At 56.8% G+C, this 26,994-nt stretch overlaps 1 protein-coding gene across 32 annotated transcripts in view; it reads left to right on the top strand.

Moving 5' to 3' along the window:
- ABLIM2 (actin binding LIM protein family member 2) overlaps nucleotides 1-26,994 on the top strand; it is a 142,803-nt gene that overhangs the window by 65,332 nt on the left and 50,477 nt on the right. For 22 of the 32 annotated variants that reach the window (XM_072803070.1, XM_072803276.1, XM_072803237.1 and 19 more), the window contains exons 6-11: nucleotides 248-341; nucleotides 10,161-10,248; nucleotides 13,058-13,116; nucleotides 18,187-18,243; nucleotides 19,815-19,892; nucleotides 26,484-26,630. In XM_072803070.1, the coding sequence (XP_072659171.1) occupies nucleotides 248-341; nucleotides 10,161-10,248; nucleotides 13,058-13,116; nucleotides 18,187-18,243; nucleotides 19,815-19,892; nucleotides 26,484-26,630 (523 nt within the window). The remainder of the gene's footprint in view (nucleotides 1-247; nucleotides 342-10,160; nucleotides 10,249-13,057; nucleotides 13,117-18,186; nucleotides 18,244-19,814; nucleotides 19,893-26,483; nucleotides 26,631-26,994) is intronic. The other 10 variants (XM_072803304.1, XM_072803247.1, XM_072803196.1 and 7 more) reach the window with 1 other exon arrangement.

The following is a 26,994-nucleotide window of genomic DNA, read 5'->3' as shown; positions in this document are numbered from 1 at the left end:
ATGGCTCATGATTTTGTAGGACACCCCAGACCCCTTTAGTAAGTCAATAGGCCATTTCCTGCCCACATTACTGAATGGGGGGTGGAATGAACTGGAAGGAAGAGCCCCGTCGGTGGGAGCATCTTCACTTTCCCAGATGTGGCTCTTACTCCCACGGCTGAGCCTCTGGAGGCCGCCGCCAGCCCTCACCTGGCTGCCCGGTCCCCGGGTGAACCTGTACGCGTCCTGATGGCCTGTCTCGTTGCAGGGACGGGCTGCCCTACTGTGAGGCCGACTACCACACCAAGTTCGGCATCCGCTGTGACGGCTGTGAGAAGTACATCACGGGGCACGTGCTGGAGGTGAGTGGGCCGCTGGGCGCCCTCTCTGAGCCAGGTCCTGCTCCCGTGCCCCTCGGGGTGTCCGATGTTCATGTGCGTTTGTGCAGGAATACGTACCCCTGAGCTTTTGCCTCCCCGTTCCTCCCAGCTCTTCCAGGGGACAGCTTCCTTAGCCCTCCAGGGCCTGCTCAGCGAGGGCCATCTCCGGGAAGACTTCCCTGGACATGGTCTCTCCTGTGCCCTCTACAAGCTGATGAGGCTGGAGAGGTGTATTTGGGGGTGGAGGGTTGTTTGAGATCCTGGGTCCAACTCTCCTGTGTCTAGATGAGGGTCTGAGTTCTGGAGGAATGAAAGTGTGCAAGGCGGCAGGACCCTGTGCCCATAGGAGGCCCGTAGGAGTGGTCACTGGGCCGGGCCGGTCACACAGCAGTCACGGGGTAGGCGGGCTTTCTGGGGTGCTGAAAGTGCATCTTTTGATGGCCGTGGGAGTTACAAGGCTCTGTCTCTTTGTGAAAAATGAACATGTAGCATTCACTGTGATAGTTGTTCAGTAAGATAAATCCCATGGGATGACCACACCCCATGCACCTGGGTGTCAGACCCAGCCCATCCCTCTACTCATTCCTCAGCCTCTCTTTGGCTCTGTGCTGGGGCTGCCCCTGTCCCTGGGGAAGAGGCACAGGGGACAGAGGACTCCGCCGAGGGGCTTGGGAGCCTTTCCCAGCAGGTCACAGAGGGGCCTCTGGGCGTGGGGGGATGATGAAGGCTGCGGAGCCAGGGATCGCCCGGGTCAGACTGGCATTTTAAAGAGCATGGGGCTGCAGCTGAGGCCAGGCACTGGAGGCCAGGGACAGTGGGGCACATGGGGTGCCCCTCGAAACTCCAGGGACCCCAGCCCTGCCTGTACCCACAGCTACTGCCTGGCACATAATCGGCTTCCCCAATGCTGCAGCGGAATCGTACATTGAGTGCTGAGCTGCTTTTTTTTTGTTGTTGTTTTTTTGTTTTTTTGAGCTGCTTTTCTTGAAATTACACTTGATGTCCATCTGAGCAGTAGAGACAGAGTTGCTCCGGCTTCGGCTCCACCCACATTCCCTCTCAGCCCTCAGTGGCCCCCCCATCCCTGGGAGTGGGAAAGGGAGAGGGCAGTGGGTGTCACACCCACCCCACACGACAGTGCAGCCCCTCCCCTGGTTCCCAGAGCATGAACCCCCCACCCACCCCAGGTCAGCGCACAGTGGGAAGGCCCCAGCTCTGGGGGGAGGGGCCTGAGGACGGGTGTGAGCCCACGCTCATGCTCACGGACAGTGGGGAGTGTGCAGAGCACAAATCGGGCAAGGAGGGTGGATCACTGATAATGGGATCATGGGTAGCTGAACTTTTTGGCTGGTTCCCTTCTGGTTTTTTCTCTCTCTGTGTAATTCTAGTTGAGACCAAACCGTTTGTACAACATGATATTCTGATTTTGTCCCATTCACATTTCCTATTTAGTCAATTCCCCTGTTTTTGTGTGTGCATGGTTTGTTTGTTTGTTTGTTTGTTTTGTACGATGGGCCTTTTTGTTACACAGCTACATTGGGAACATAGCTCATATACTGCACAGTTCAGCCCTTACCGTGTGCCGTTTGGTGGCTGTCAGTATCCACGCAGACGCATGCATGTCGCACGTCCATTCCAGAGCATTTCCATCACCTCAACAAGAGCCTGATGCCCCAGCACCTCGGGTCTCCCTCCTGTCTGTCTGTCCACAGATTTCCCTCTTCCACACAGGTCCCATGAATGGGGTCAGACAGCATGTGGCCCTGACTTTCTGACAGAGTGGGGTCTTCAAGGCTGGTCTGTAGGTCGGCGTGGGTCAGTGTTGCATCATATTCCATCAACAGACTATTCTGGAATTTAGTAAGCTGACTGTGACTTCCTCTCGTCCCTTGATGCCGGTCCTTCTGACAGTTGAGCAGACCACAGCGCCTGCATTAGTACTTTCCACGCACTGCCTGCTTTTGCAGGGGTGGGGGTCTTCGTGGTTTACAGCTCTATTGGGGCGTATGGGTCACATGAGGAGGCTGTTGGCATTTAGTCTGCGGGCATCTTGTACGTATCGTCTTGTGTGGTGACTGTAATATTGATACCTGTGTCCTCTGAATATGTGGACGGAGACTATGACTCTACTGGACCTCATGGCACTCTACATATTAGGGACAGGCCCCGCCTGCCCACTGCCAGCAGTTCAAAGCACTTGTCTCTTGTTTCTTGCAAAGGTTATTCCAGACCTTCTGCTCTCTCCTGGGCTCCCCACCTCCCATGTGTGCTGGGTCGTCGGCCGCTCCAGGCAGGTGGCAGAGCCAGATGTGAACCCAGGCCGCCCGGGCTCCTGGCGCCTGTCCCTTCCCCAGCATGCCACCTCTCGCAGTGTGTAGACATCAGTTTGCACGTTGTGCCATCTTGCCACATTGAAACACCTGATGGTTGAAAGTGGGGTGCGTCCTAGGCTCAGGTGGGCTGAACTATTGTTGCTGTGGGTGTCTGGACCTAGCCTGACCCGCTTCCCAGCAACCGAGGACCCCAGCCCCTGCACCCCAGGGCGAGGGTGGAGACCTGACCCCAACCCTGCTACTTGCTCTGAGCAAGCACTGTGCTGAGCAAGAGAACATTCCAGTATCTCGGGGATTCAATGAGAGATCGTCTGTGAAGTGTCCCCCAGCTCAGGGCTGGCTCTGTGGTAAATCCTGGGGGCTGGGGGCTTCCTTATTGTCACCAGGTCATCCGCAAGCCTCCCTTTGATGGATCCGGAAGGTGGGGTGATCCCCGTGTGCACTGTTCATCCCTGATACTTAATGCTGGGCCAAATATAGAATGTGGGGGTTCACTGACTGTGAACGGAGCCCCTCCTGTGCGTTCTGGTTTATCATCAGGAAGGGACCGTCTTAATTACAAAGAGCAGGGGAAAACAGGTCAGGATTTTCCTGCTCGTCAGTGGCAGAGCATAAAGGGCCTCCCAGGGAAGATTAACGCTTTTGTTTTCGCCTCCATCGGCGAGTTCCCTGGCGTGGCTGAGTCGGCGGGCTCTGCAAAGCTCTGAGCATCCTCCTCGCCAGGCGGCAGCGGCAGCGGCAGCGGCAGCGGCGGGCGGCAGAGACGAGCCCGACTCCGCAGAGGGGGAGCTGCCGCCGCCACCGCCGCGCCGCCACCTAAACTTGGCCAGGAGCGTGCGCGCCCCGCAGGGTGGGTAGTGGGCTCTTGGGGCCGGCGGGTGGCAGGTGGCAGGATCCGAAGAAGAAGGAAAAGGATCCAGACCTGTGACTGAAGGCTGAGGGTGCCCCTGCTCACGGTCACGTTGCCCGTTCCTGCTGACCTGCCCGGGGAGTGGGCCCTGGAGACTGGCCGATCGGACTGGGCTCTATTTCGAGGACCCCGTGCAGGTAGGAAGCCTTGCCAGGCGCTTCGGAGGGCTGATGGGGAGGCTGAGGGAGCCATGCCGGGCTGCGGTGGGTGGGCTTGTGGGGAGCTGGACAGAGCAGCCATGTGAGACTACCCAAGGCACCTGTCACCCCTGGCAGATGCTTGTCATGCTCAGAGCTTGCCTGTCCTCGGAGCCCGGGCAGGAGAGGAGCCCAGGCCCCCTTCCCCGTCAGCAGGAGCCATCAATCTGTGCTGCGTCTGTGTGCAGTGGGCAGAATGCCATCTCGATCCGGGCGCCAGCGGCGCCTGCTTGTCCGCCCGCCCGTGAAATGTGCATTCGGTGGCCACGGTGGAGCCTTTCCTCCCGCTTCCCGAGTTACTCCTAGTTATGTAGCATCGTCTTCCCAGGGCCTTCCCCCATCCTGCGTGTCTCGAGGCATCTGTCCTGGGGAGCCTGCTCCATGCTGGGGTGCAAGTGGAGGAGCCTCATGGGTCTGGGGGGGCCTTGGGAGGGGCTCTGCTCCCACCCTATTGCCAAGACGGACGGATGGACGGATGGCTGGGAGTGTGGGGCAGGCCGGGGTGTGGGGGCAGAGGAGGCTCCAGGTTGGAAAGAGCTGACAGGTGGTGACAGGATTGTCTGCCAGGAACCGTGATGTAACCAGACCAGCTAGACCCAGAGTTTGATAAGGAGGTGCTGAGTGAGGGGGAGTCCCTGGTTCAGTCCTCGACTTCACCCCACCCCTGCCTTGTTCTCTGTGAGCTGGAGCGCTTCCCTGCACAGGTGGGAGTGGCGGGGGCGGGGATGGGCCCTGCCCTCCTGGTAACCGCTGCTGTGCTGCTGTCAGCCCCACCTGCCTGGTGCAGCCTGCCTGTCTCCATGGTAACGAGAAGCCCAGGGTCCCTCTGGGACCACTCATTAATTCCTCCCTCTCTGTCTCCCTCCCCTGCCTGCCTCCCCTTCTCTCTTCTTCAACCCTCCACGCACCTACAGACCCTCTGAACACTGTGTCCCCCCCACCCACGGCAGCCCTGATGGGAGGGGGGGGCCACACAGGCAGCTCCACCCTGGGTCAGACAGCCCCTAAACCTTCCTCCATTTCCAATAAACCATCCCCTAGGGCTGCAGGACATCGGGTATTTGCTTCCCCGTCTTCCCTCGGTGTGTTCCATTTTACCTTTGTGAGCTGCTATGACTTATATCATCGGGAGAAAATAAACCGTATGTTTCAGAAAAATAAAGGCATTTCCTCTGGACAGAAACACATGCAACTTCCCAAAGCCTCTACTTCTCCCTCTCTTTTTGTAATCTGATGCATGTGTTTATTTAAAAAAACATATTCAGAAGGAATACCTGTTTATCATGAAGTAAACTGAAGAATCATCCCTGATCCACGCCATCGGCCAGACTAACTACTGTTAACACTTAAAAATCAGTATTTTAGATTGTGCATACACACACACGGACACACACGGACACACACGGACATGCACACACAGACATGGGAGTGTACTGACTGGCTTTTAGCCTGATACCATGCCCCTGCTCAGACATCTAACATCAGTTCAGAGCCTGGGTCCCTACCCTTCCCATCGGTCCATAACAGTGTCTACACTGGCATCACTGTGCCCCCTGGTCTTCTGGGTTTGAGGTACCAGGACATGGGTCCCAGTGGACATCTTTGCTGCAGAGCATCTCAGCAATGTGACACACTAATATGTCCGTGAATACACCCAAGGGTGGAACAGATGATCTGTTCCCAGACTCATTTGGTCAGAACTGTCCTCATGTCCTCTGGGGACCACTTGACAACCAGCAGCAGGCACCTGTCGCTATGGGACACCACTCCTGCATGTGGCTCTGCCGCGGGGTCTGGGGTCCAGGGAGGGCAAGGGGACAGCATGTGGATCAGGCTGCATGGTGGGAGAGAGGGAGAAGGAGAGAGAGCGGGCGAGCCGTGCCAGCCTGGTGACACGTGTTCCCGGCAGAGACCCCAAGCCAAGAGTGATGGGGAGAGTGGGGTCAGCCATGGGGAGCGTCAGGGGGCGAGGTCAGGGGCTCTGCGTAGGGGGCTGTGGGTCTCACAGGGCTTCGCCTACAGGGCCCTGCATGCTGAGGAGCGGGGCTCTTCTGGGGGGAGGTAGCTCCTGGGGGTCTCGTGGCAGAGCCGATCTGGGAAGGGAAGGGTGCGCGGCTGCCGGACGCTCCCCGGCGGCATCTGTCCAGTCCTGCTGAAGGCTTTGATTAGCTTCACGGTAAATTTCATGATCTCAGTGCTCACCGGTGGTTAGGTCTTTGAGATCTGGCTGCAGTTCTGGCCATTCACCAAGGAAACGAAAGCTTTGAGTTGGGCCGGAAGATGCACGTGTGCAGCCCCCAGGAGCTGGCTGGCCGGGGCGGGGGACTCGTGTGGTGGCACAGAATCCAGGGGAGCACTTGGAAAGCACAAGGTGGGGGTTGCGGCCTGTGGTCCAGGGAAGAGAAGGGGCCAGGGATGAGAGCACACCTGCCTCCCACGTGCCGGGCATGTCACCGCCTAGGGCTGTCCCTCTGTGCGGCCCACGGCCCGGTGAGGAGGGGTGGGGTGGGAGTTTCTGGAGCCCAGAGATATTGCCCTAAGTCCCAAGCTCTGGCCGTGCCCTGCGTGTCGTGTCAGTGATGGGGTGCACGCCAGCCCCTCCGCTCTGACTTGGTACAGCGGCGCCTTCTGTGAGCCTGGGAGCCCGCCTTCCTGGTTCCTAATGAGCCTCGTTCTGTCTTATTAAAGATGACAGCCACTCGTCAGAAGGCACAGACATCTTTTTAAAATCACGCACTGCAGAATCTCATGAGCTTTTAATATTCTTTAAAAATCTGAGTCATCGTAAGACCTGCCTGGTGAGGGGCTGGGCTGTCTACCTGGCTGGGGGCTGGGTAGCTGGGTAGCTGCACGGAGGACGCCCCAGCGATGGACGCTCCAGGCCGGCTGTGCTTCATGTATTGGGAGGAGAAATTGGGAGGAGAAGCCCTGAAAGTCCAGGGGCTGCTCAGTGTTCTGATGATATGGAACATCCGGTCACTGTGGCCGCTGGGAGAGACAACAGGAGTGACACTGGGGACCGATAGGTACAAGGAGCGAGGGCAGCTCGACTTTTGACTCCAGAGCCAGTCTTCGATCGCTGGAGCTGCTGCAGCCTTTCTGGGCCTTACATGTGGAAACCCCAGGCGGTGTTCATCACAGTGCTGGGGGCCCCATGTCTGCCATCCAGGTGCTGGCCCAGCCCTTTTGGTTCTGGGGAGGGCCCACTGCCTGCCCTGCAGATGGCCACCTTCTCCCTGGGCCCTCACGGGAGCTCTGGTGCCCGCTGCCTGCCCTGCAGATGGCCACCTTCTCCCTGGGCGGAGACGGAGCTCTGGTGTCCCACCTTATAGGACATCTTGGGGCCCCACGGGTCAGCACTCCATTCCTTTCTAAGGCTGAAGGATATTCCGTTGTGTGGCTAAACCACAGTTTATTTGCCCGTGTGCCCCCCCACCCCCCAGGGGCCTCTTGGGGCTGTTTGTACCCTGGAGCTGCTGTGAAAACTGCTGCCTTGGACACTCCGGTACAAGATATGGGTGCCCTTGCCTTCATTTTTCTTACGCTCCGGAGTGGAACTGCCGGGTCAGATGGTGACTCTGCATCTCACTTTTTGGGGCGCTGGCAGCCGCACCCACATTGCCCCCAGCAGGTGCACAGGGACCCCACTTCGCCCACATTCCTGCTGACATGTACCATCCCTTTGGTTTTCCCTCAATTATGGCCACCCTGATGGGTGTGGAGTGGTGTCTCGTGGTGGTTTGGACTTGCCCTTCCTCCACGACAGTGCTATCGAGCGCCTTGTATATGCTTCTTGGCCACTTGTGTATCTTCTTTAGAAAAATGTCTATTTGAGTTCTTTGCCCCCTTTTTAATTGTTTGTCTCTTTGTCGCTGAGCTGCAAGAATTCTTTATACGTTCTGGATGCTAAGCCCTTATCACATCTAGGGTTTCAAATGCCTCCTCCCCTTCTACAGGTTGTCTTTCCACTTTCTTGACCATGTCCTCAGATGCACAACAGTTTAATTTTTGTGAAAAAACAAAACATGCCTATTTTTGTTGCTGCTGTTCATGCTTTTGGTGTCAAATCCAAGAACGCACTGCTAAACCTGGAGTGGCCGAGAGGCACTCCTGTGTTTTCTTCTAAGAGATTTATAGTTTTAGGTCATCAGTCCATTTTGTGGGGTTTTTTGGTGTGTCACATAAACAGGCATGCACGAATCCTAGGTGTGCAGCTTGATAAGTGTCCACAAACTGGACATGCCTGGTGACCAGCATCCAGATCAAGAAGGAGAACGAGCACAGCCTCCGGGACCACCTCCCGCCTCCCCGGGGCAGCTGCCTCCCTGACTTGAGTAAAGGAGACTCGTCTGCCTGGTTCTGTACTTGGTACGGATGCAACCTGTACCCTCCGGTGTCGGCTTCTTTTCTCCCTCCTAGGTCCTCAGGGTCTGAATGTGGACACTCCAGGCAGGGTCTGGGCTGGGAAGCACGTGAGGCTGTGGTCAGCACCCTGGACCCAGGCCGGGGTTGGAAGGGCACAAAGGACTGTGCTCCTGGGCTGCTGCAGTCCTGCCCCACCAGCTCTGTGCTGTGTGACCTTTCTCCACTCAGTCTGCCTCTCTGTGCAGCAGGTGGAACATGAGGATAGTAATGTAGCTCATAGGGCTTCTGGAGGGTGAGGACAAGGTAGCATGTGAAAGGGCCTCGAGCTGTCGAAACGCAGGTGGAGTGGCTGTTAGTTTTGGGGGCTGGGGCATTTGCCAGATCTGGGTGGGAGTGCTTCCCTAACAACAGGCCCTGCCCTTCACAGCGGCCTGGGGCTGCATCTCCACTCTGTGTTAATTCTCATCTGTCCCCTTGAGGTTTCAAGCCTGTTGTCTTAGAAACCATCCCCATGGTTTTCTGTCTTCCTACTCAGGTGTAGATGGCAGGGTCTGCTTCCCTCCAGGGAGCACTGTCTCCTCCAAGTGGCTGTCACAGAACTGCTGTTTGAGGCCATGGGAAGGCGGCCTGGGTGAGGTGGGCGTGAGGACAGTTCAGAGGTCGCAGGGTTTAAAATCACTGAAACGACCTCTTCACCCTTGCTCTGCCTGGGCCAGTGCTGCCCTGCGACCCGCTACCCAGATAGATCCCCGCAACTACCGGTTCCTGCAGTGGCCCCGGCGAGGCCCGGCCCTCAAGGGGCTCCCTGTCTAGCTGGGAAGAAGAAACCAGTGGGAGCCCAGGAGAGGGACTCGACGGAAGCATGCCGGGGAGGCTTTCAGGAGGAGGTGGCATTTGAGAGGAGATAAAGAACACTGAGGGCCGCAGGTGGAGTGTGGGTGGAAACAATTGGTGCACAGGTGCGAGCCTCCAGAGCGGGCGGGATGACAGGATGCATCATCCTCGGGTTCCCCTCGGGTTCCCCGGGAGGAACCCCTACACCCAGATGCGTTGGTGGGCGGTGCCGCCGGGCACATGCTCAGGAGAGGCGTGTGTTCTGGGTTCCTCCTCCCCAACACAGGCATCACCTTGGGGCAGATTTTCACCGGCTCAGCCGGGAGGGGAGGAGAGTGAGACCCTTGTGCTCGTTTTACCCCATGACTTGCTCATCCCGGGACGTGGTCGTTAATAAGTCACATTCAGGGAGTGGCCGTCAGACTTCTTCCCGGAAAGAGTGGGACGTGGCGTTGGCACCACAGCGGGCAGCCAGCTGCCGCCCGCCCTACACCAAGGCTGAGAATATTGCCGTGCAGAGGTGCCAGACGCGGTAGTTCGGGTGATTCTGCTGTGTCCTTACATCAGTCCATGTAATCAGCTCACGTTATGTCCGTATTAATCTTTTCACCTAATTTAAGGGATGCCAAGGATTATAAAAGCAGTAAATACTAATTGAGAAATTTGAGCAATTTGGAGATGCGTAAGACCAGGATTAATCATCTTACACCCCTCCCCTCTGGTGCCTCTGCTTGGGGAGATCATGTTAGCCTCAGCCTTCCCTCTCCCCTCCCCTGCCCCCAGGTACAAAGACGGTCAGAACCTGGCCCCCCTGCCCTGTGAGGGAGGCAGATCCATCGAACATGGAGCCCGAGGAGCTGGGTGACACCCCAGCTCCCCTGGAGGTTGGGCGGTGCAGCCGGGTGTCTGCTCCCAGACGTGGCCCCCCGTGCACGTGGCCCCCGGTCCGCATGGCCCGCTTCCACACCCAGTGCCCTGGACAGCCTGGCAGTGCTCATGGGACCCAGACTCTCTCTGGAGCCGTCTCGAGCCCCCAATGGATACGGGACACAGCATCCCCTCCGCATCCCCCGAGTACCCTGCGTAGGGTGTGCTGTGCCCACCAGCCAAGTGTGGCCGCTTCAGCTTTGGTAGAAACACGTCTACTTCGTTGTCTTCACAGGCAGGAGAAAAACACTACCACCCATTGTGTGCGCTATGCGTCAGGTGTGGCCGGATGTTTGCGGAAGGCGAGGAGATGTATCTTCAAGGTAAGGACAAAACCGCACCGCCTGGTCCCCTCGGGCCCATACCACGCGCCAGGTGTGAGCGGGTGGGTCGCCTTGTTACCTCGCTAGCCGGGAAGCCCACCCCCCAGCCCGGCGGCAGCGTGTGGGAGGCAGAGCCACGGGACCCGGTGATGGCCTGGGTGTGGGGTAGGGGGTGCCCAGGGCTGCTCGGCCCCTCCCCAAGAGGATGGGTTTGGGACGGAGACCTCCTCTCTTCAGCCGCTATTTCTTTTCAATGATCCCTCTGTGTCCAGTGGCCCCGGAGGCAAGCCGAGCGGGGCTGGACGGACGGGAGAGCCACTCACAGGCTGTTTCATGACCTCATGGGGCGGCCGTCTTGAGGCTGCGTGTCAGACAGGCCTGCCTTTCTGAGCCGAACCTCGTGGGGTGATGTCAGCCAGGGCGGCCTCGTCCCCAGCGTCCCCTCTTGTTCCTCGAGCGTCTGCTGGAGAGCCCATGAAAGGCGTCCTGTGCGCTCCTCCCGATGCTGCTGGGGTGTCTGGGTGGGAGGGGACCCCCCTGCACCGGCGTTGTGCACCCCTCCACCATAAATAGCGCTTTCAGGCCTTCCCGATGCCCAGCACAATGGCACTGGGACGGCGGCCCCCGGCCCGAGCTCGCCATCAAGGGGGACCCAGTCTCAGGGAATAAAGACGCTCTTCATGGCTCTGGGCTGAGGCTGGCACCCCATTCCTTAAGCGGGCCCTGCCGTGACTTTCCCAGGGATATGAAGCCAGTCCCATCCCTTCTCCCAGCCTCAGAGGTCCCAGTCGGTGTGACCAGGGGTGGACCGAGGGCAGGGGTTTCCATCTCCACACGGTGGAGCACCAGAGCCTGGGTGTCTGGCCCCCGCCCCTGCCTGGACACCCTGAGACCCTCTGCCTGGCCCACTCCATCAAGGTGTTGGTGATGAATCCCATACAGTGGAAGCTCTGAAGAGCAGGGGCCCCAGTGAGCCTCATGGCCTCCGTGGACATGGAGGACGCCCACGCATCCCCACTACCACAGCACAACCTACCGGGGTGATCCCTTTCCAATAAATATAGGACGCTCTGTCGTTATCAGGGAGACCCACATGAAAATAACACTTAGAGGTTGTTTTTCCCCAGTGGGTTGATTATAAAGCAAGGGCATGTCCCCGTTTTGATGGATCAAGGAAATGGGCCTCTTATCTGGCAGATTGTGGCAAACATTGGGAAATCACCAGTTTGCATCAAGAGCCTCAAAAATGCCCATGCCCTTGGAGCCAAGACTCCATTTCTAGGAAGTCCTTAAGTAAGTAAGAGAGATGTGCTAGGACTTGCATGCCAGGGACCCCCACCTCCCCGCTAACATGACTTTAGAAATAAAATAGCACAACCAGTGGGCGAGCAATAGATAAACCCTCCTCTCCCTGTGTGGTGGAATGTCCCACGGCCCTACGGTTATGCTTTGATTTTTAATTATATGGGAGAACTGTTCTGGACATCTTAAACAACAATCATAGGGTACAAGACTATGTTTGTACAGCATTATCCACATTCTCTGAAAAAAGCACAGGAAATGCTAGAAGGCCACCTGAGCCGCGTGGGCAGGAGGTTGTAGCTGGTTTTAATTTTCTTATTTATGCTTTGTTGGGTTTCTTTAATTTTTAATAAGGAATATCAATTGCTTACCTATTACTCTTGTAATTGTAAACAGCTGTTAAAAATGAATGTTTTACACACACACACAAACACACACACACACGACTAAATCGTGGTCTCCCCAAGAGCTCCAGGCCAACACAGATGTTTAGCCAGGGAGGGGCAGTTATAAGTTAGATCATGTGGGCTGGAAGGCTCTGCAAGAACTAGGATGTCGCTCTTCCCTCACACACACTTGTAAGTCCCTATTACATGCTAGGCCCTCTGTGGCTTGTCTGGGTTTGGGGGAGGGCAGGTGAGGGAATGGGGCAGAAACAGCCCCTTTCTTGATGGGCTGTTGAACCTAGATGGCAGCAGAGTGGGTGAGGGGGTCAGGCTGAGGTCCAGGGAGGCCCCAGAGGGAGGGCAGGCGCTCCGGGCCCTGAATGATGGGGCTCAGGGAGGGCTGACGTGCACTGAGGCCACCCTGCACAAGATAAACCGTGGTCGTACAGCTAGTGCATCAGCCATGGTCAGCGACGTGGCGTCACGATGGCCTCGTGAGGTAGGGATGGTATCGGCCCTGTTTGCAGATGGGAACAATCTGACACCTCGAGAACCTGAGCTTGAATTAGGAAAATTCAGGACATGTGGGGCTCTTGTTACCTTGATGGTGCTGGATGTTGGCATGGGTGGCAGGGCCGCCCTGGCTGCTGGGGAAACTGAGGCAGGACGGGCACAGAGACCCAGAGTGTTAGTGACAGGGTCGGAGCAGTGCTGGAAGCTTGTGTCCGGCCTCCGGCCCCCAAATCTGTTCTCTACCCCACACCCCAGTTCCCAGCCAAGGCTCCCCATCCTGCCGCCCATCCAAGAGCTCTTGCCTCCGAGTCCCCATTCCTGAGCTGGTTCCCACCGCCCCAGCTGTGCACCACACACAGGGGCAGCCCGTCCTCTCCCCTGTCTCTGAATTAGAAGCACCCTGCCACCCCTCTTCTACGAAGCCTCCTCTGGATGCCGTGATCTCCTGGGGCAGGGCAGTGGCCTGCTTGCCCCAGGCCCAGCACCCACTCCAGCACAGAGGATGGGTGGGTGAACGAGCGTCCATGTGCACCCCACTTCTGGCTTTCTGCACAGCCCTGCATCGTGGGCAGAATCACTGAACCTCCCTCTCGGGAATCTGTCCGCAGGTTCCTCCATCTGGCACCCGGCGTGCCGACAAGCAGCCAGAACTGAAGACAAAAACAAGGTTGGTACAATTTACTACTTGCTCCAGCGCGTTCTTCAGCGCCCACGTGTGGTCACCGGCTTTTGTCCGTTCACGGGCCGGTGGCGCCGGGGCCATGGGCCAGATGGCATTAGCCCAGGGGTGCCGAGGTGTGCCAGTGGGTCAGCTGAGGGCGGTGCAGGCTGGGGCGGGGCACCTCAGCGCTTCCCGGTCCCGGCCCGCCGACCTCTCCACTGGCCCAGCGGGCATGAGGGCTGCAACAGTTGGGAACCCCTGTGACGTTAGCGGCAGTCCCAGCACTCCCCGGACCATCCACACCTGTGACACCTGCTGCAAGTTTGAGGGGCCCCAAATTGCTCTTATTCATTCGTGGGAAAGACTCACAGACTCACCAAAACTGTTAACATTCACAGTTAGGGTTTATTACAGGAGCGGATATGCATGAAGTGAGCCAAAGGGGGAGGCGCGGGGGGCAGGGTCCGGGAGGGTCCTCTCCCCGGCAGATGGGACCTGGTACTTCCCAGCCCATGTGTGACCGATGCACCGAAGATTGCCAGGCCGGGAAGCTCTGTGTCCTGAGATCTTCCTGGGGCCTCGCTGACTGATTGGTTCATTGATTGGCTGCCACAGGGTTGATTTCACTGTCCAGGTGGCCGACCCCGGACGCCCCCACATCACGTGGCTGATCTCTCCTGCGTGGCCAGCCCCGCCCCTTAGACTGTTGGGTGTGGCTAACCCCCTCCCTGAACGAACATGCTGTCCGTGGACACAGATCACCCCCAGGGCCGCGGGTGCAGGCCAGCCCTCCATCTGGGCAAAGTCAAATTCTTCACCGCTCAGAGACACAGCTGGGCACCAGGCACAGATGTGCAGCTGTGAGGAAAGAGGTGGGCACAGGTGTCCTCTCAGGACTGACTTTCCTGGAAGAGACAGTAATTAACCCCTACACAGGCAGATTTGCAACAAAGGCAGGTGGTGGGAGAATGAGGACACCACGGGATGGGATGGAGGTGGGGGAGGCAGGACACATGGTCAGGGAAGGCCTCTGGAGGAAGTAGGATCGGAGCCCAGCCTGCAGGATGAGACCTGGCAGCCCTAGAGGGAGGGATCCAGGCAGGACGGACAGAGTCCCCTCGCCCATTAGCTCTACAGCATGCACACCACCCCATTGGCAGGCCCGAGCCAGCCCCATCCCCAGAACTAGCAGGATTTGGGAACTTCTGGTGGAGCTGGATGGAATCCCCCCGGACTCGGGCCTCTGAGGTTCACCAGGATGTTGGCTGGTGACGGAGACCCAGGAAGGCCCAGAGCCTGGGAAGGGACCCCAGGGGGATTGGGTGGCCAGGCCCACTGCTCCCCATGTGCACAGATGGCACCTGTCATCATTTTGGCTGAATTCCCAGAACTGTAGCCCAAATTAAAGAACATTGGGATGGGGCCAAGAGCGCCTGCCCAGCCTTCTCCCTGCCCCCCTGCTCCTCAGTTTGTGGGACCACAGCTGCTGCCCCTTTGCCTGGCCTTTGGTCCCCACTGCCAGGGGGCCCTCACATTGAGCATGTGCAGGATGGCACCCATCCCAAGGCCCCACACAGGAGGCTGTGTGAAGGTGAGGAAGGGGACAGATCCACATGACAGCCGTCTCCCAGCTCCAGGGACACAGAGCTGTGGGGACCACAGGAGGAAGCTGGTGACTATAGCTGTTCTGGTGGCTGCTGTTGTGAATGACCACGAATGTAGTGGCTTAAAGAACCATAAATGGGCTCCCTGACTTGTGGAGGCTGGAAGTTGAGGATGGGTCGGTGGGCTATGCTTGCTCTGGAGGCTCCAGGGAGAGCCCCCTCCTCCTCCATTCCCATGTCTAGAGGCCCTGCATCACTCAGACCCCCCTCTGTCTGTCAGTACATGTGCCCTGACCCCTCTGCCTTCCTCACAAGGACCTGAGATCCCGGGGAGCCCACCCATGTCATCCGGGGTGACCTCCAAACTCTGGCTCCTTAGTCACATCTGCAGGGTCCCTTTGGTCACTGTGGGTGACCACTGCATGGCACTATGTTCACAGGCATGGGCTTGCTCACAGATGATGCACCATGCCTAGTTTGTCACGTCCAGGACCAGGGTCACAGTAAGTGGTGGGCACATCACGACTATGCACCATTGTGTCAGATGGCTAATACAGCCCACAGTTCCCTCTATAAGCTTCCCTGGGCCACCCTGGGCCTCAGAGATGAGCCAGGCAACATCCTTGACCCTAACGTCACACAGGGTCCTGACCTTTGTCTGTGGGACTCCTGCCCGAATCCCAACCCAAAGGCCTGCCCGAGGGACCTAATGGAGGGAGCCCATGGCTGAGAAGCCTCCAGGCCCATCTCCTGAGAGTGACTGGGTTAGGATGGGGGCCCACGCCCATGGCTAGCCCATTCCAGGACAGGTGGGGATGGTCAGACCTGCTCCTGGATTCTGGACCTGGCTGTGGAACTGGCTTTGGGGCCCACAGGGAGTCAACCTGTGGTGACCGCAGCCACTGGCCCAGAGGAAGAGAGGCCCCTCTGAATGCTGGACAGGGAATAAGAAAAGGGTCATTGCCTAGCCAGGGCTGGCTTCCTGGGCTGTGTCTCTGCAGACGCCTTGGAAACGTCTGGTCCCCTGAGAACAGCTGCCCCCTTGGTGCTGTGCCCCAGGGCTGGCGCAGGGCCTGCCCTCTGTGTCCTGGGACAGGATCCAGGCCCCAGTCATGCCCTGCTTGTCCTGCATTTCACCCTCCCTCACTCTGGCTCCTCAGAGCCTCCTCTGTCTTGCCTGAGAAGTGAGAATAGACCCGGGGCGGGGCCGGCAGTGAGTGGACGGAGCAGGCACAGATGGTGTTCCCTGGGCACACGGGTCCCCTTGGAGATCATCCTCCCAGCCAGGCTGGCTGCTCCCAGCCTGGGCAACAGGAAGACGGAGCTGTACTCTTCTGTGTTGTTCATTTCATGCAAGCCAGTTCAGGAGCATGAAGCAGCCAGCCCTGGTCAGCTGCAGGTCAGCTCGGCCGGGCAGGCCCCTGAGAAATGCAGCAGAGGGGGTGCAGGCATTGCTAACTCTCTCTGAAAGTAGCCCCCGCCCCCCCTCAGGAGGACCTGGCTCTACTGCTACCTGGTAACCCAGACAAGAGCTAACTCACCATTAACTGACCAGTAACCAGTCATTTAACAAGTGCTCCTCCTTGTGGCTCTGGGACCAGCTCAGTCCGTGCCTCTGAGTTGTTCTCCAGCAAGAGAAGCCAGCACTGGGATTCCCTGTGAAGATGGGCTAGGAGCGGGAGGCCCCTCTGTCTTCCCTGACTGGATACCCCTGGTGCATGGCCACCCCTTGGGACACGATGGCTCCTGGGTGTCTGCTGAGGGTGCCCAAGGAAAACCTTCCAGAAGGCTGTGGCCCTGATTGCCCATCCCTGGTGCATCTTTGGTCATTGGGTCATGTGATCATTCAACACACAGCCAGCCGCTGAGCGCCTACTGAGTATCTTGGCTAGCTGGTGGAATGCAGAGATGAGAAAGAGTGGTCTAGAGGTGCCCCCTGACAACTAGTGGGGTGGGCAGGCTCCGGGGTGCAGGGTGCTTCAGGGGCGACAGGGAGGGACAGAGCAACTGAATGGGGGCCTAAGGGGTGGAATGCAGGGAGGTGATGTCTTACTGGAGCCGAGCCTCGGCAGGTGGTGTTGGAGGTGAGTCACAGGGCCCGGCCTTTTCAGGCTCAAGGCCTGTGCCTGTGGAGCCAGTGATCTGAGAGTCGTGGCAGGGGGTGGCCCCGGCCTGCCAGGTGGCTGGAGAGGCACTCTGTGCACGGTGAGGGGGGCGGGTTAGGCCAGGTCTGGGGCAGGGTCGGGGGGAGCGGACTTGGTGGGAGGGAGGCAGCCTGGGCTGGCCTGGCCGATTCCATAGGCTGCAAGCACCATGGCTGCAGGTTCAAGAGGCAGTGCCCCCCCTTTCACCCTGGACACAGAGGTCTCAGCTACCCACTGTGGGGGGACCGGCCGGAGAGGCCCAAACACAAGGGCGTGCTGGCCGAACGTGGGTGACCACAGAATTCCTAGTGGCATCCTGGGGAGGTAGAGCAAGCCTCCGTGCTGCAGCCTGGCTCTGCCTCTGCCCCGCTGTGTGACCTCGGGCTCGTGGCTTTAACATGGAGATGAGTGGGAGTCGGGTCCCTCGCACCATGTCAGTGTGACTTGTATGTGACCCCATGAGAACCAGGCTGTTACGGGACTGTGCCTGCCTGGGCCAGGCTGAGTGGGGATGGGTCTGTGGGCCAGCAGCCCGGCCCTGTCTGTCTCTGTGGGTGTGAACAAGCCCCGAGAACACAAGTGGGTATTGATTAATTGTGGGGCTGCTTTGGGCATATTGGAGTCCAGATAGAAAGTGAGAGAAAGCCGGGGACCCCACTCCCTCACGTCTGGGGATGGACAGGGCATAGAGCGTGAGGGGCTGCCGGCTGGGGATGCCTTGCACGCACTGGAGCACACGCAGGCCCAGCAGCCACTGAGGCAGCCCAAGCGCCTGGTCAGGGTGGTGTCACCCCCGTGCCGGGAGGCACTCCTGAGCCCAAGTTGAGCCAAAGTAAAAGTGAAGACAATTCATCAGCACTGAGCCCCCAACATGTCATCTCTCGGGTTAGATCCTCAGAAAAGGAAAGTTTAGGAAGGTTTTTCCATCTTATAGAGAAGGAAGCAGAGACTCAAAGGGTTTTTCCAAATGTATAAAATGCATATGGACCTCATTTGGGGCCAGTAGGGTGGGCCACCGGAGCACAGGCCCAGGGGGAAACATACCTGTGAGCTGTCTGGGGATCCTCTCTGCAAATAGCATGTGATGCTGTGTCTTACCTGGAGAAAGCCAAGGACTTGAGACTCTGTGGTGGGGTTGGATATAGCTGGGGCCCTGGGAGACAAAGCAGGTCCTGAGGGGAAGGGGCGGCCCCACACCTGGTCCTGGAGGAAGCTGGCCATGCATAACCAGGAGCTTGGGTGGAGGGGGCAGGCCAGCACTGATGCGTGGGCAGGTAAGGAGGTGAGCCCCAGCATCACCCCCTCTTCCTCTTCTCTTTCCTCCCCAGATGCACGCCCAGGGTTGCCACCAAGTGTCCCGGGGCGCCACTCCCTATGCCTTACAGGTTTGTCCCTCCCACCGCCATGGTGGCCTCCAGTCTGCATCTCGTGTTGTCCTGTCCTTGGTGGTGTCCTGCTGAGTGTAGGAGGAGCCGGGTGTCATCCAGCTGGGAGGGGAGGGCTCCCTGGCCCATGTTAGTGTCCTGGGGCCACTGTGTAAAATGCTGCAGTCTGGTTGCTCAACCAGCAGAAATTTATTCTCTCCCAGTCCCAGAGGCTGAGGGTCCTGGCTCAAAGTGCGGGTAGGGGTGGCTCTCTCTGAGGCCTCCTTCCTCGGTGAGTCTATAGCTGCCTACTCCTGTGTCCTCACGTGGTCGTCCTCTGTGCGTGTCTGTGTCCCAATCTCCTCTATCATTTTTTTAAAGTATTTTATTTATTTATTCATGAGAGACAACACAGAGAGAGAGGCAGAGACACAGGCAGAGGGAGAAGCAGGCTCCATGCAGGGAGCCCGATGTGGGACTCGATCCTGACACTCCAGGATCACACCCTGAGCTGAAGGCAGGCATTCAACCGCTGAGCCTCCCAGGTGTCCCCCGATCTCCTCTATCTTATAAGGACCCTCATCAGATTGGATCAGGACCCACCCTAGTGACATCATCTTACCTTAATTACATCCTTAAATGCCCTCTCTCCAAACATGGTCCCGTTCCTGGGAATGATGGGTTAAGGCTTCAACATATGAGTTTTGGGAGTCACAGTTCAGCCTCTGACATGGCCCTCTCCAGGCTGCTGGCACCACTGCAGAGGCTGTGGGCCAGGAGGGCTGGCAGCCAGAAAGGAGGCAGCAGCGGGAGCTGCCAGCAGGGTGGGGAGGCAGGTCCGGGTTCGTGGCTGGGGAGGCCTGGGAAAGCCAGGCGGTGGGTGGTCCAGTCAGGGCTGAAGCTGGAGCAGGAGGGGCGGGCAGCTGCCAGGTCACGCCCTGCAGGTGGGGAGAGACTCAGGCCAGGGAGTAGGACGAGAGGGAGAGTGTCCAGGGGTGGATGGCCCTGATGGTGGGGACAGAGGAGAGGCCAAGGATATCAGCACCTCAGGGGAAGCAGGAGATGTGCTTGGGGAGGGAGGAGGGTTGGGATGGACGTTCGAGGAACAAGTCACAGGGGTGGTGGCTGCAGACTCTGAGAGCAGCAGATCGGGCTGGTAGGACGAAAAATAACCCCCCAGCCCCATAACCTAGCTGGAAAATAACATCTCTGAGCAGCAAAATTCTGGGTAAAAGCGATGGCCTTTGCCATCAGAGTGTGCAGAATCACTTGAAAATGCATCACTTGCTCTTGTCCTTCCAAAAAAACAGATAATTTCTGTGCGTGCAAGCCGAGCGGTCATCAGAGTGTTTCCAACCATGCAGAGAGCTCACTGCTGTGCTTGTAGTGGGTGGCACCTGCTGCGTCTGTCTGATTATAGCTTTCCAGCAGCTCATTCAAGCCTGTGTGTTTATTTTAAGAATTCTTTCAACCTGCAGAAAAAAAAATCTCGTTACTGGCATTTCTATTGGAGTGTGACCTGTAATAATTGCATCTGGAAGGTTCTGGCATCAACATATTCTGTATTCAGTCTCCTGTCTCCTCCTTTCCAGGAAACCAGGAGCTCCTCAGAGAGCATCATTTCTGTACCTGCTTCCAGCACCTCGGGGTCTCCAAGCCGCGTGATCTATGTGAGTTGGAGGGCCGGGGGGTAGGTGGTGGGATAGTCGGGGCCTGGGGCATTGCTGGGGGTGCCCTCAGGGGCTGCGGTGTCCTCAGGCTTCGGGGTGCAGGGCCAGTATTCTCGCCACTGCCGTGGGGCACAGCCTGCTGCAGACTTCGTGAGGCTGACTCGGAGCCTTAGGTGAGGACTCTTGTGCTACCCTGTTAAAGGGCAATGGGGCACAGAGATGTGTTCACACTGTGGTCCACAGTGGTGTCAGATTAGTATGCTGTCCCTGTCCCGCTAAGGACAGCTAAGCTAAGGCTTGCCTGAATAAATAATCCTTGGGCGCACATGGGACTGGGCAGGCGCTACCAATACTGGTGCAGATCTGCCCCTGTTACCCTGAGTGGTGTTTCTAACATGCTCCTATGAAAAGCATGGTGAGGATAATTTATGTTACGCAATCCCATTTTTATTAGAGTGTATGTGCGTATGCATGTGTGTGTATGTGTGTGTGTGCGCGCATAGGGGTATATGTGTGCATAGGTATATGTGTGTGTGCATATGGGTGTATGTGTGTCTGTGGGTGTGTATGTGTATGAATATGGGTGTATATGTGTACAGGTATATGTGGGGTGTGCATATGGGTGTGTATGTGTGTATATGGGTATATGTGTGTATAAGTGTGTGCATATGAGTGTATGTGTACAGGTGTATGTGTGTGCATATGGATGTATATATGTGTGTATATGGGTGTGTGTGTATATGGGGGTGTGTTTGTGCACTGGGTGTGTGTACGTGTATGTGTGCATGTGTGTGTATACAGGTGTGTATGTGTCCATATGGGGATGTGTGTGTGTGGTTGTGTATGGGGATGTGTGTGTATGGTTGTGTGTATGTGCATATGGGATGTGTATGGGTGTGTGCCTGTGCACATGGGTATGTGTATGCATATGAGTGTGTGCGTGTGTGTATGTGTGCATAATTTATGTGTGCGGATTTTCCTGTAAGTACCAGACTTCATCATCTGGGGGAAGAGCTCCAGGACTCAAGGTGCAAGGAGAGAGAAGGGGCAAGCCCTGGATTGGGCATCTGGGCCTGGCTCCGCTCCTGCAAGGAAGAGCAGGTGACTTGGGGCACGTGGCTTCTCCCATCCCCCTCCCACCCGGTCAGGACGTTTGTTTTCTATGATACAATGGGGGTTGGATTTGCTCTTCCTGATACCTTTTCAGCCCTGAATCTCATACTAGTTGGATGCAGAGGCATTCCTGACCCTAATTCTGATAGGTAACAATACCACATACTCTAGTCCTTGGGTGAGCATGACCGTTGGGAGCCCGGAGGGTGAATCGCAGAGTGGCGCTTTGTGAATGTGTGCTCAGAGGCTCAGAAAGGGGGTATGAAGTCATCAGACCAGCTGTGTCCCCTTGGGTGAGGAGCTAGCCTCTTTGAGCCTTGAGAGCTCATCTGTACCAAAGTGACCCACAGTCGCTGCTGTCCAGGGCCCACTGAGGGACTGCGTGGGAGCCCTGAGTGCAGCCCTGGGCTAGAAGGAGGACTTAGGAAATGCTCACCACAATGATCAGTGTGACATCTGTGCTCGTAGCTTGGCCGCCATTGCAAATAAATCTCAGAGACCAGGTGGCTTCAACCACAAAAATGTAGTCTTTCCCAGTCCGGGAAGCTGGGAGTCAGTGAGGCCCCCCTCCTGACCTGAAGTCTCCTCTCGTGACCGTCCCTCTGTGCACGTCTGTGTTCTGATCTCTTCTTATAAGATCACCAGTCAGATTGGATCGGGGTCCATCCTAGTGACCTCGTTTGATCATAATCACCTCTGCAAAGACCCCATCTCCAACCGCGGTCACACCTGAGGTCCTGGGGGTGAGGGCTTCCACATACGTATCTGGCAGGACATAATTCAGCCCATGATGCCATCAACCTCATGGAAGATCCTAAATATGATCCCTGTTACTTCAGTCAGACCATATCTGTTGAGCGCTTCGTGGGGCGCCCGGTGTGGGCAGTGCTCACAGGTGGTTACTGTGTGGCCTGTAGTAACTGCTCGCTGAGTGTGAGCAACCCTTTTCAACAAACTGGTGTTTGTCAAGGACCTAGGTACTGTCATGACCGTGCAGTGAGCAGGGACACTGACCACTGTGGCCCCAGCTACTTTAAAGGCCCTGTGACAGTCCACAGTGGAGCTTACTGGGTGTGCATTCGACCAAGGCAGATGGTATCAGCTTCGATAAACTTCCTGCTCGGTGAATACGGGTGCCCTGGATGCCAGTTTTAAACAGAAGTCCTTGAACAAGTTAATTTAATTCAGTCTCCTGCATCTGAACCGAACCCATGGAGGTGCAATGAGTGCAGGGTACAGCAGGGTGCATCCCACACTCTTCCTCCTTCCTCCTGGGGTCGCTTCACCCACTTAGATGCTATTCAGAGATGTGCAGAAATTTGCAACACAGCCTTGAACCTGGGAGCCTCCACCCAAGAGCACACACATCCAATTCCAACACGTGGGGTCCATGCACCATGGCCAGTGCCCAACTTGTCCACATCTGCCTGGCAGGCCACAGGCCAGAGCACCCCCGCTCTCCCCCCAAGATGAGGGTGGTGTGAGCACCCAGTCGGCACACACCCATGGAATCCTTCACCAGGGAGCTGTGCGTCTGGTGAAGCAGCCCTTCATCTCTCAGGGCTCTGCCCTGCTTTTTCTTTGGTCTTCTGCTGGCATCTGTTGCTGGCCTACTGTGCACCTGACACTGCTCAGTGCTGGGCCTCGGGAGGGTGCTCAGGTCCCCGAAGGATGCCAGCTGCTCGGCAGCCCTTCAGCGCAAGAGGAAATGGATAGCATTCACTATCCTACCAGCCAGAGTAGCCACTGCTAGTATTTTGGGGCACGCCCCTTAGGTCTCTTTTTTCTGTGTGTAATTTTTTTTTAACCCAAATGAGGTCATGATATTTTATTGTAACCTTTCTTCACCATGGCAGTAAATCAGTAACTAGGCATAGCATAAAATCAACATTATTACATGATAATGTATTATTATGACAGCTTATTGTGAGGATTCTGTGGTATATGGGCACATACTATTATTGTTTATTATGCTAGATGGAGCATGGGAGAGAAATAAGTGAAGAGAAATCTCATGAACACCTACATACCCCGGTGGCCTTCCACCAATTAGAGAGCATAGCCTGTTGTCACGACAACCGCCCCTAGGCTGGCAATGGGACAGGATGGATCTGTGAGCCTACGGGGCAGGACAGATGCCGGGGAGCCAGGATCAGAGACTCTTGTCCAGGGTGGGAGCGGGCAGTATTGGTGCCATCAGGCTACCTCTCTGATCCCTGCTGTTGGGGGCTAACCCAGGGCAGGGCCAGCCTTGCTGACCCGTGTATTGCAGGGCTGAGAGCCACAGGCGGGCATGTGCTCTGATGGTAGCGGGGCCCGAGGCAGGGAAGGGGGTCCATCTGCATAGGGACCTATGAGTGCAGGCCTTGCCTCGCCCCTCATTCCAGTGTCAGCTTTGATTTGATGTTCACAAAATCCAGCGGGTAGACAAGACATAGGTGATGTTCTCGTCTTGTAAAACAGCCCAGAGAATCCAGCTGATTTAACAAATGCCCCATGGATTTTACTTCAGTTTGGCAAGCATGTCCTAAGGACCTTGCTGTGCCAGGCACAGATTAGGGCGAGGAACTCTATGATGAATCGGATAGAGTCTTGGATCCCTGGGAGCTGCCAGCCCCAGAGCAGGGGAGACAGATGTGCCAACCAACGTCAGCACCTTTAAAGGAGACAAACATCCAAGCCGGATGGTGGAGGGAAACAGGGATGGTCTTTCCGAGAGGGGGACCTGGACGGAGTCTGGAAGAACCAGAGGGTGAGCTAGGCACAGAGGTCAAGGAGGGGCATTACTGAGACAGCAGCAGGTGCCAGGTCTTTGGGCTCCAGGTGGCTGGGGAGCTGTAAGGAGCTCCGCATAGACGGAAGGGTAAACCACTAGGATAAGCATGGGCATGAGAGCCTCTGAGGAGCAGTTCAAAAGTTCTGATCAAGGCCCATCCTGACTACAAATGACAGACTTAGGATTTGAGCTGAGGACTTCCAAACCCTGCCCAGGGCTCCACAGGGAAGAGTCAGAGGTCTGAGACATCAGATGTTCACTCTCAACCTACATCACAGATGGCAGTGTTTACCCCAGGAGCACTCACCAACTCATGAGAGCCTTGGAGTCAGGTGGTCTGAGAAGGCTTCCTAGTGGAGGTGGGCAGGGGCTACTGAACCCTGGCATGCGGAGCCTCAGGGGGAGCAGGCCAGGAATGCCAACACTGCATTTGGGGGCTGCAGCAAGGGCTTGCATCATCTACCCAGAGGGGCTGCCGGAAGATTTGCATTGGAGGGCAGTGTGCTGCTGCTCAAGCTCCAGAGACACAGGCCTGGCAGAGAAGAGAGTGATGGTGGGGAGCATGGCTCTGGAGTCAGACAACCCGGGTCTCTTCCCACCACCTACCTCCCTGGCTCTGTGACTCTGGGTGAGCTACCTATCCTCTCTGGGCTTTGCTTTCCATGTCTAGGAAGTGGAGTAACTGTGGGTGCTACCATCATGGGCTCACTGTGAATATTTGGTGAGTGAATAATGAAAGACTTAGCCCAGTGTCATCCCAGGGAAGAGCTCGTGGTGTCGGCAGGTGCTGTCGGCGATGTTTGTTCAGAGCAAGTGCAGCAGGAGAGCCAGGAGGCTCTTACCAGGTCTAGATGAGAGCAGTGAGGGCCTAGACCAGAGCCACCTGGGCTGGAACGGGGCAGCTAGTCCCACTGCAGAGAGAGTGTGGGCCCCATGCTGGCCCTGGCTCGGTCGCTGGGAACACTGGGCTTGAGCAGAAGGTTCTCTTGGGGTTTAGGTAGAGCCGAGCTAGTCGGGCAGCCTGACTGCCAACTTTGCCCACGGCTGACAAGGCCAGACTGAGATGAATCCTGAGAGGGAGACATGGTGGGGAGGAGGTGACCATGTGTGTTCCCTCCAGGATGGATGGGAATGTTGGCACCCACAACAGGAGCATGGTGACCGACACAGATCATCGTCCCTGCCGTGACAGCTGTGTGTGTGTGTGTGTGTGTGTGTGTGTGTGGTCCTGCACAGCTCTAGGACCTGTCTCAGCCACGTGCTCCCAGGCAGGCCCCAGAGCCAGGGAGGAGTGGCAGGGGCCAGAGCAATAGCCTGGGAGTGGTGAGGTGATGCAGGGGAAGGACAGGTCACAGGGGAGCGAGTGGTCAGTGGCTCTCACCTGAGCAAATGTAGCGGCTCCAAGTATGTCACCAGTGGGCACCTGCTGTGGGCCAGGTATGGTCCTAGCCTTACCTGAGGTCATATCCCAGCTAGCCCATCAAGTGTCAGGCACTTTGCTGCCATATCTGAAGTGCTCAACACTGCTGTGTGTGTACATGTGCATGCAAACGTGAGTGTGACCATGGGTGTGTGTAAGTGTGTAGTTTGGGTGAGTGTGATTGTGTGTGCAAATATGTGCCATTGCATGGGAGTGTGTGGGTGTGAGTTTGGGGGCATGAGTATGTGTGCCAGTGTGTGACTATGTGTAAGTGTGTATGTGTGAGGGTGTGGGCATGAGGGGGTGTGAATGTGGATTGGTGTGGGAGTGTGTGTGAGCACGTATGCTAGCGTGAGAGATGAGTGAGAAAGTGAGCATGTGGTCTGTGTAGGAGGGTATGTGGTATGTCTGCAAGTGTGGGTATGTGAGAGGGTATGGGCATATACAAGTTGTGCAAGTACATGTGCTAGTGTGTCCTAGTATTTGGCCGTGGGTATGAATAAGTCCATAGTCCTGGGCACATCCTCTATGTGCATGTGCATAAGTGTATATACGGTGCTTGCATGTGTGTACACACTATATGTATACTTAAATGCACACATACACGTACATGTCATAGGTGTGCATATGCATGAATGTGTATGTGTATTTGCATGTAGACACATGTATATGTGTGTGACTTTTAAGGGTCTGCATATGTCTATTTTAACACGTATGTGTTTGCACGCTTACCCATATGTTGCCTGCATGTGTGCACATGTATGTTTGTATGTTGGTGTGTTTTCACGTGCTATATATTTGTGTGTACTCACACATGGGTGTATGTGTTTGTGTGCATGCACAATGCATGTTATGTGTGCTTGTGGATGTGTGTATGCAGATGTATCCATGTATTTGTATATACACACACACGTGGGCATTTTCACCTGTGCATGCACACGTGTCTAGGCCATGGACTGAGTCTCGCTGTGTGCTGGCTCTGTGCCAGGCAGCTCACCGGCTCTACCTGTGACCCTGGAGCTGTCCCACATAACCTTCCCTCCCGCTTGGGGAGGGAGAGAAGTGGAGGCTCAGAGAACACTCTTCCTTAGGACCCTGTGGTCTTCTCTGGCGGGGCCCAGGGACCCAGGCCCGTGAGACCATGAGGAGCCCCCGCGCGTGCCTTTGCCCCTGCATTTCCCCAAGCCTGCTCCTGGGGGCGGGGGGGCCGCCGTCCACGCGGCCGCCAGACCTGCCGCCCTCTGGGTCGTAGATCTACTGTGCCCTCTGCTCTCTCTCTCAGGCGAAGCTGGGCGATGAGATTCTCGACTACAGGGACTTGGCGGCTCTTCCTAAAAGCAAGGCCATCTATAACATCGACCGCCCCGACATGATCTCCTACTCGCCGTACATCAGCCACTCGGCGGCCGGCAGGCAGAGCTGCCACGAGGTACGCCCCCGCGGCGGGTGGTGCGCCCCGGCAGGCCCGGTCCGCCTCCGCCCTCTCTGACCCCCGCCTCCCGTAATCCCCTCTGGTGGCCGGTGCGCATCCCCCTTAAAGAGGCTCTGCTCATCCTGGCAGGATGGAGGGTGGAAATGTGCTGATGTTGGGGAAAGTGCTGAGAACCAATTGAGAGTCTCCCCGTTTTCTCAAATTTGGGATGATTCACATATTGTATAAAATGGATCCTTTTCTTCCTTCCAAAACATCCCTGGCCTGGCTGCCACCCCCAGCAGCTGGCCTGCCCCTCTGTCTCATGACTTCCTGGAGCTGGTTGGGCCACCTGTTTGGACCACCAGCGATCGCTTCCCTA

This window comes from Canis lupus, chromosome 2 (genome assembly GCF_048164855.1).
Source record: "Canis lupus baileyi chromosome 2, mCanLup2.hap1, whole genome shotgun sequence".
NCBI lineage: Eukaryota > Metazoa > Chordata > Mammalia > Carnivora > Canidae > Canis > Canis lupus.
The sequence above is the reverse complement of the archived record's forward strand: the minus strand, read 5'-3'. Positions and strand labels throughout refer to the sequence as shown.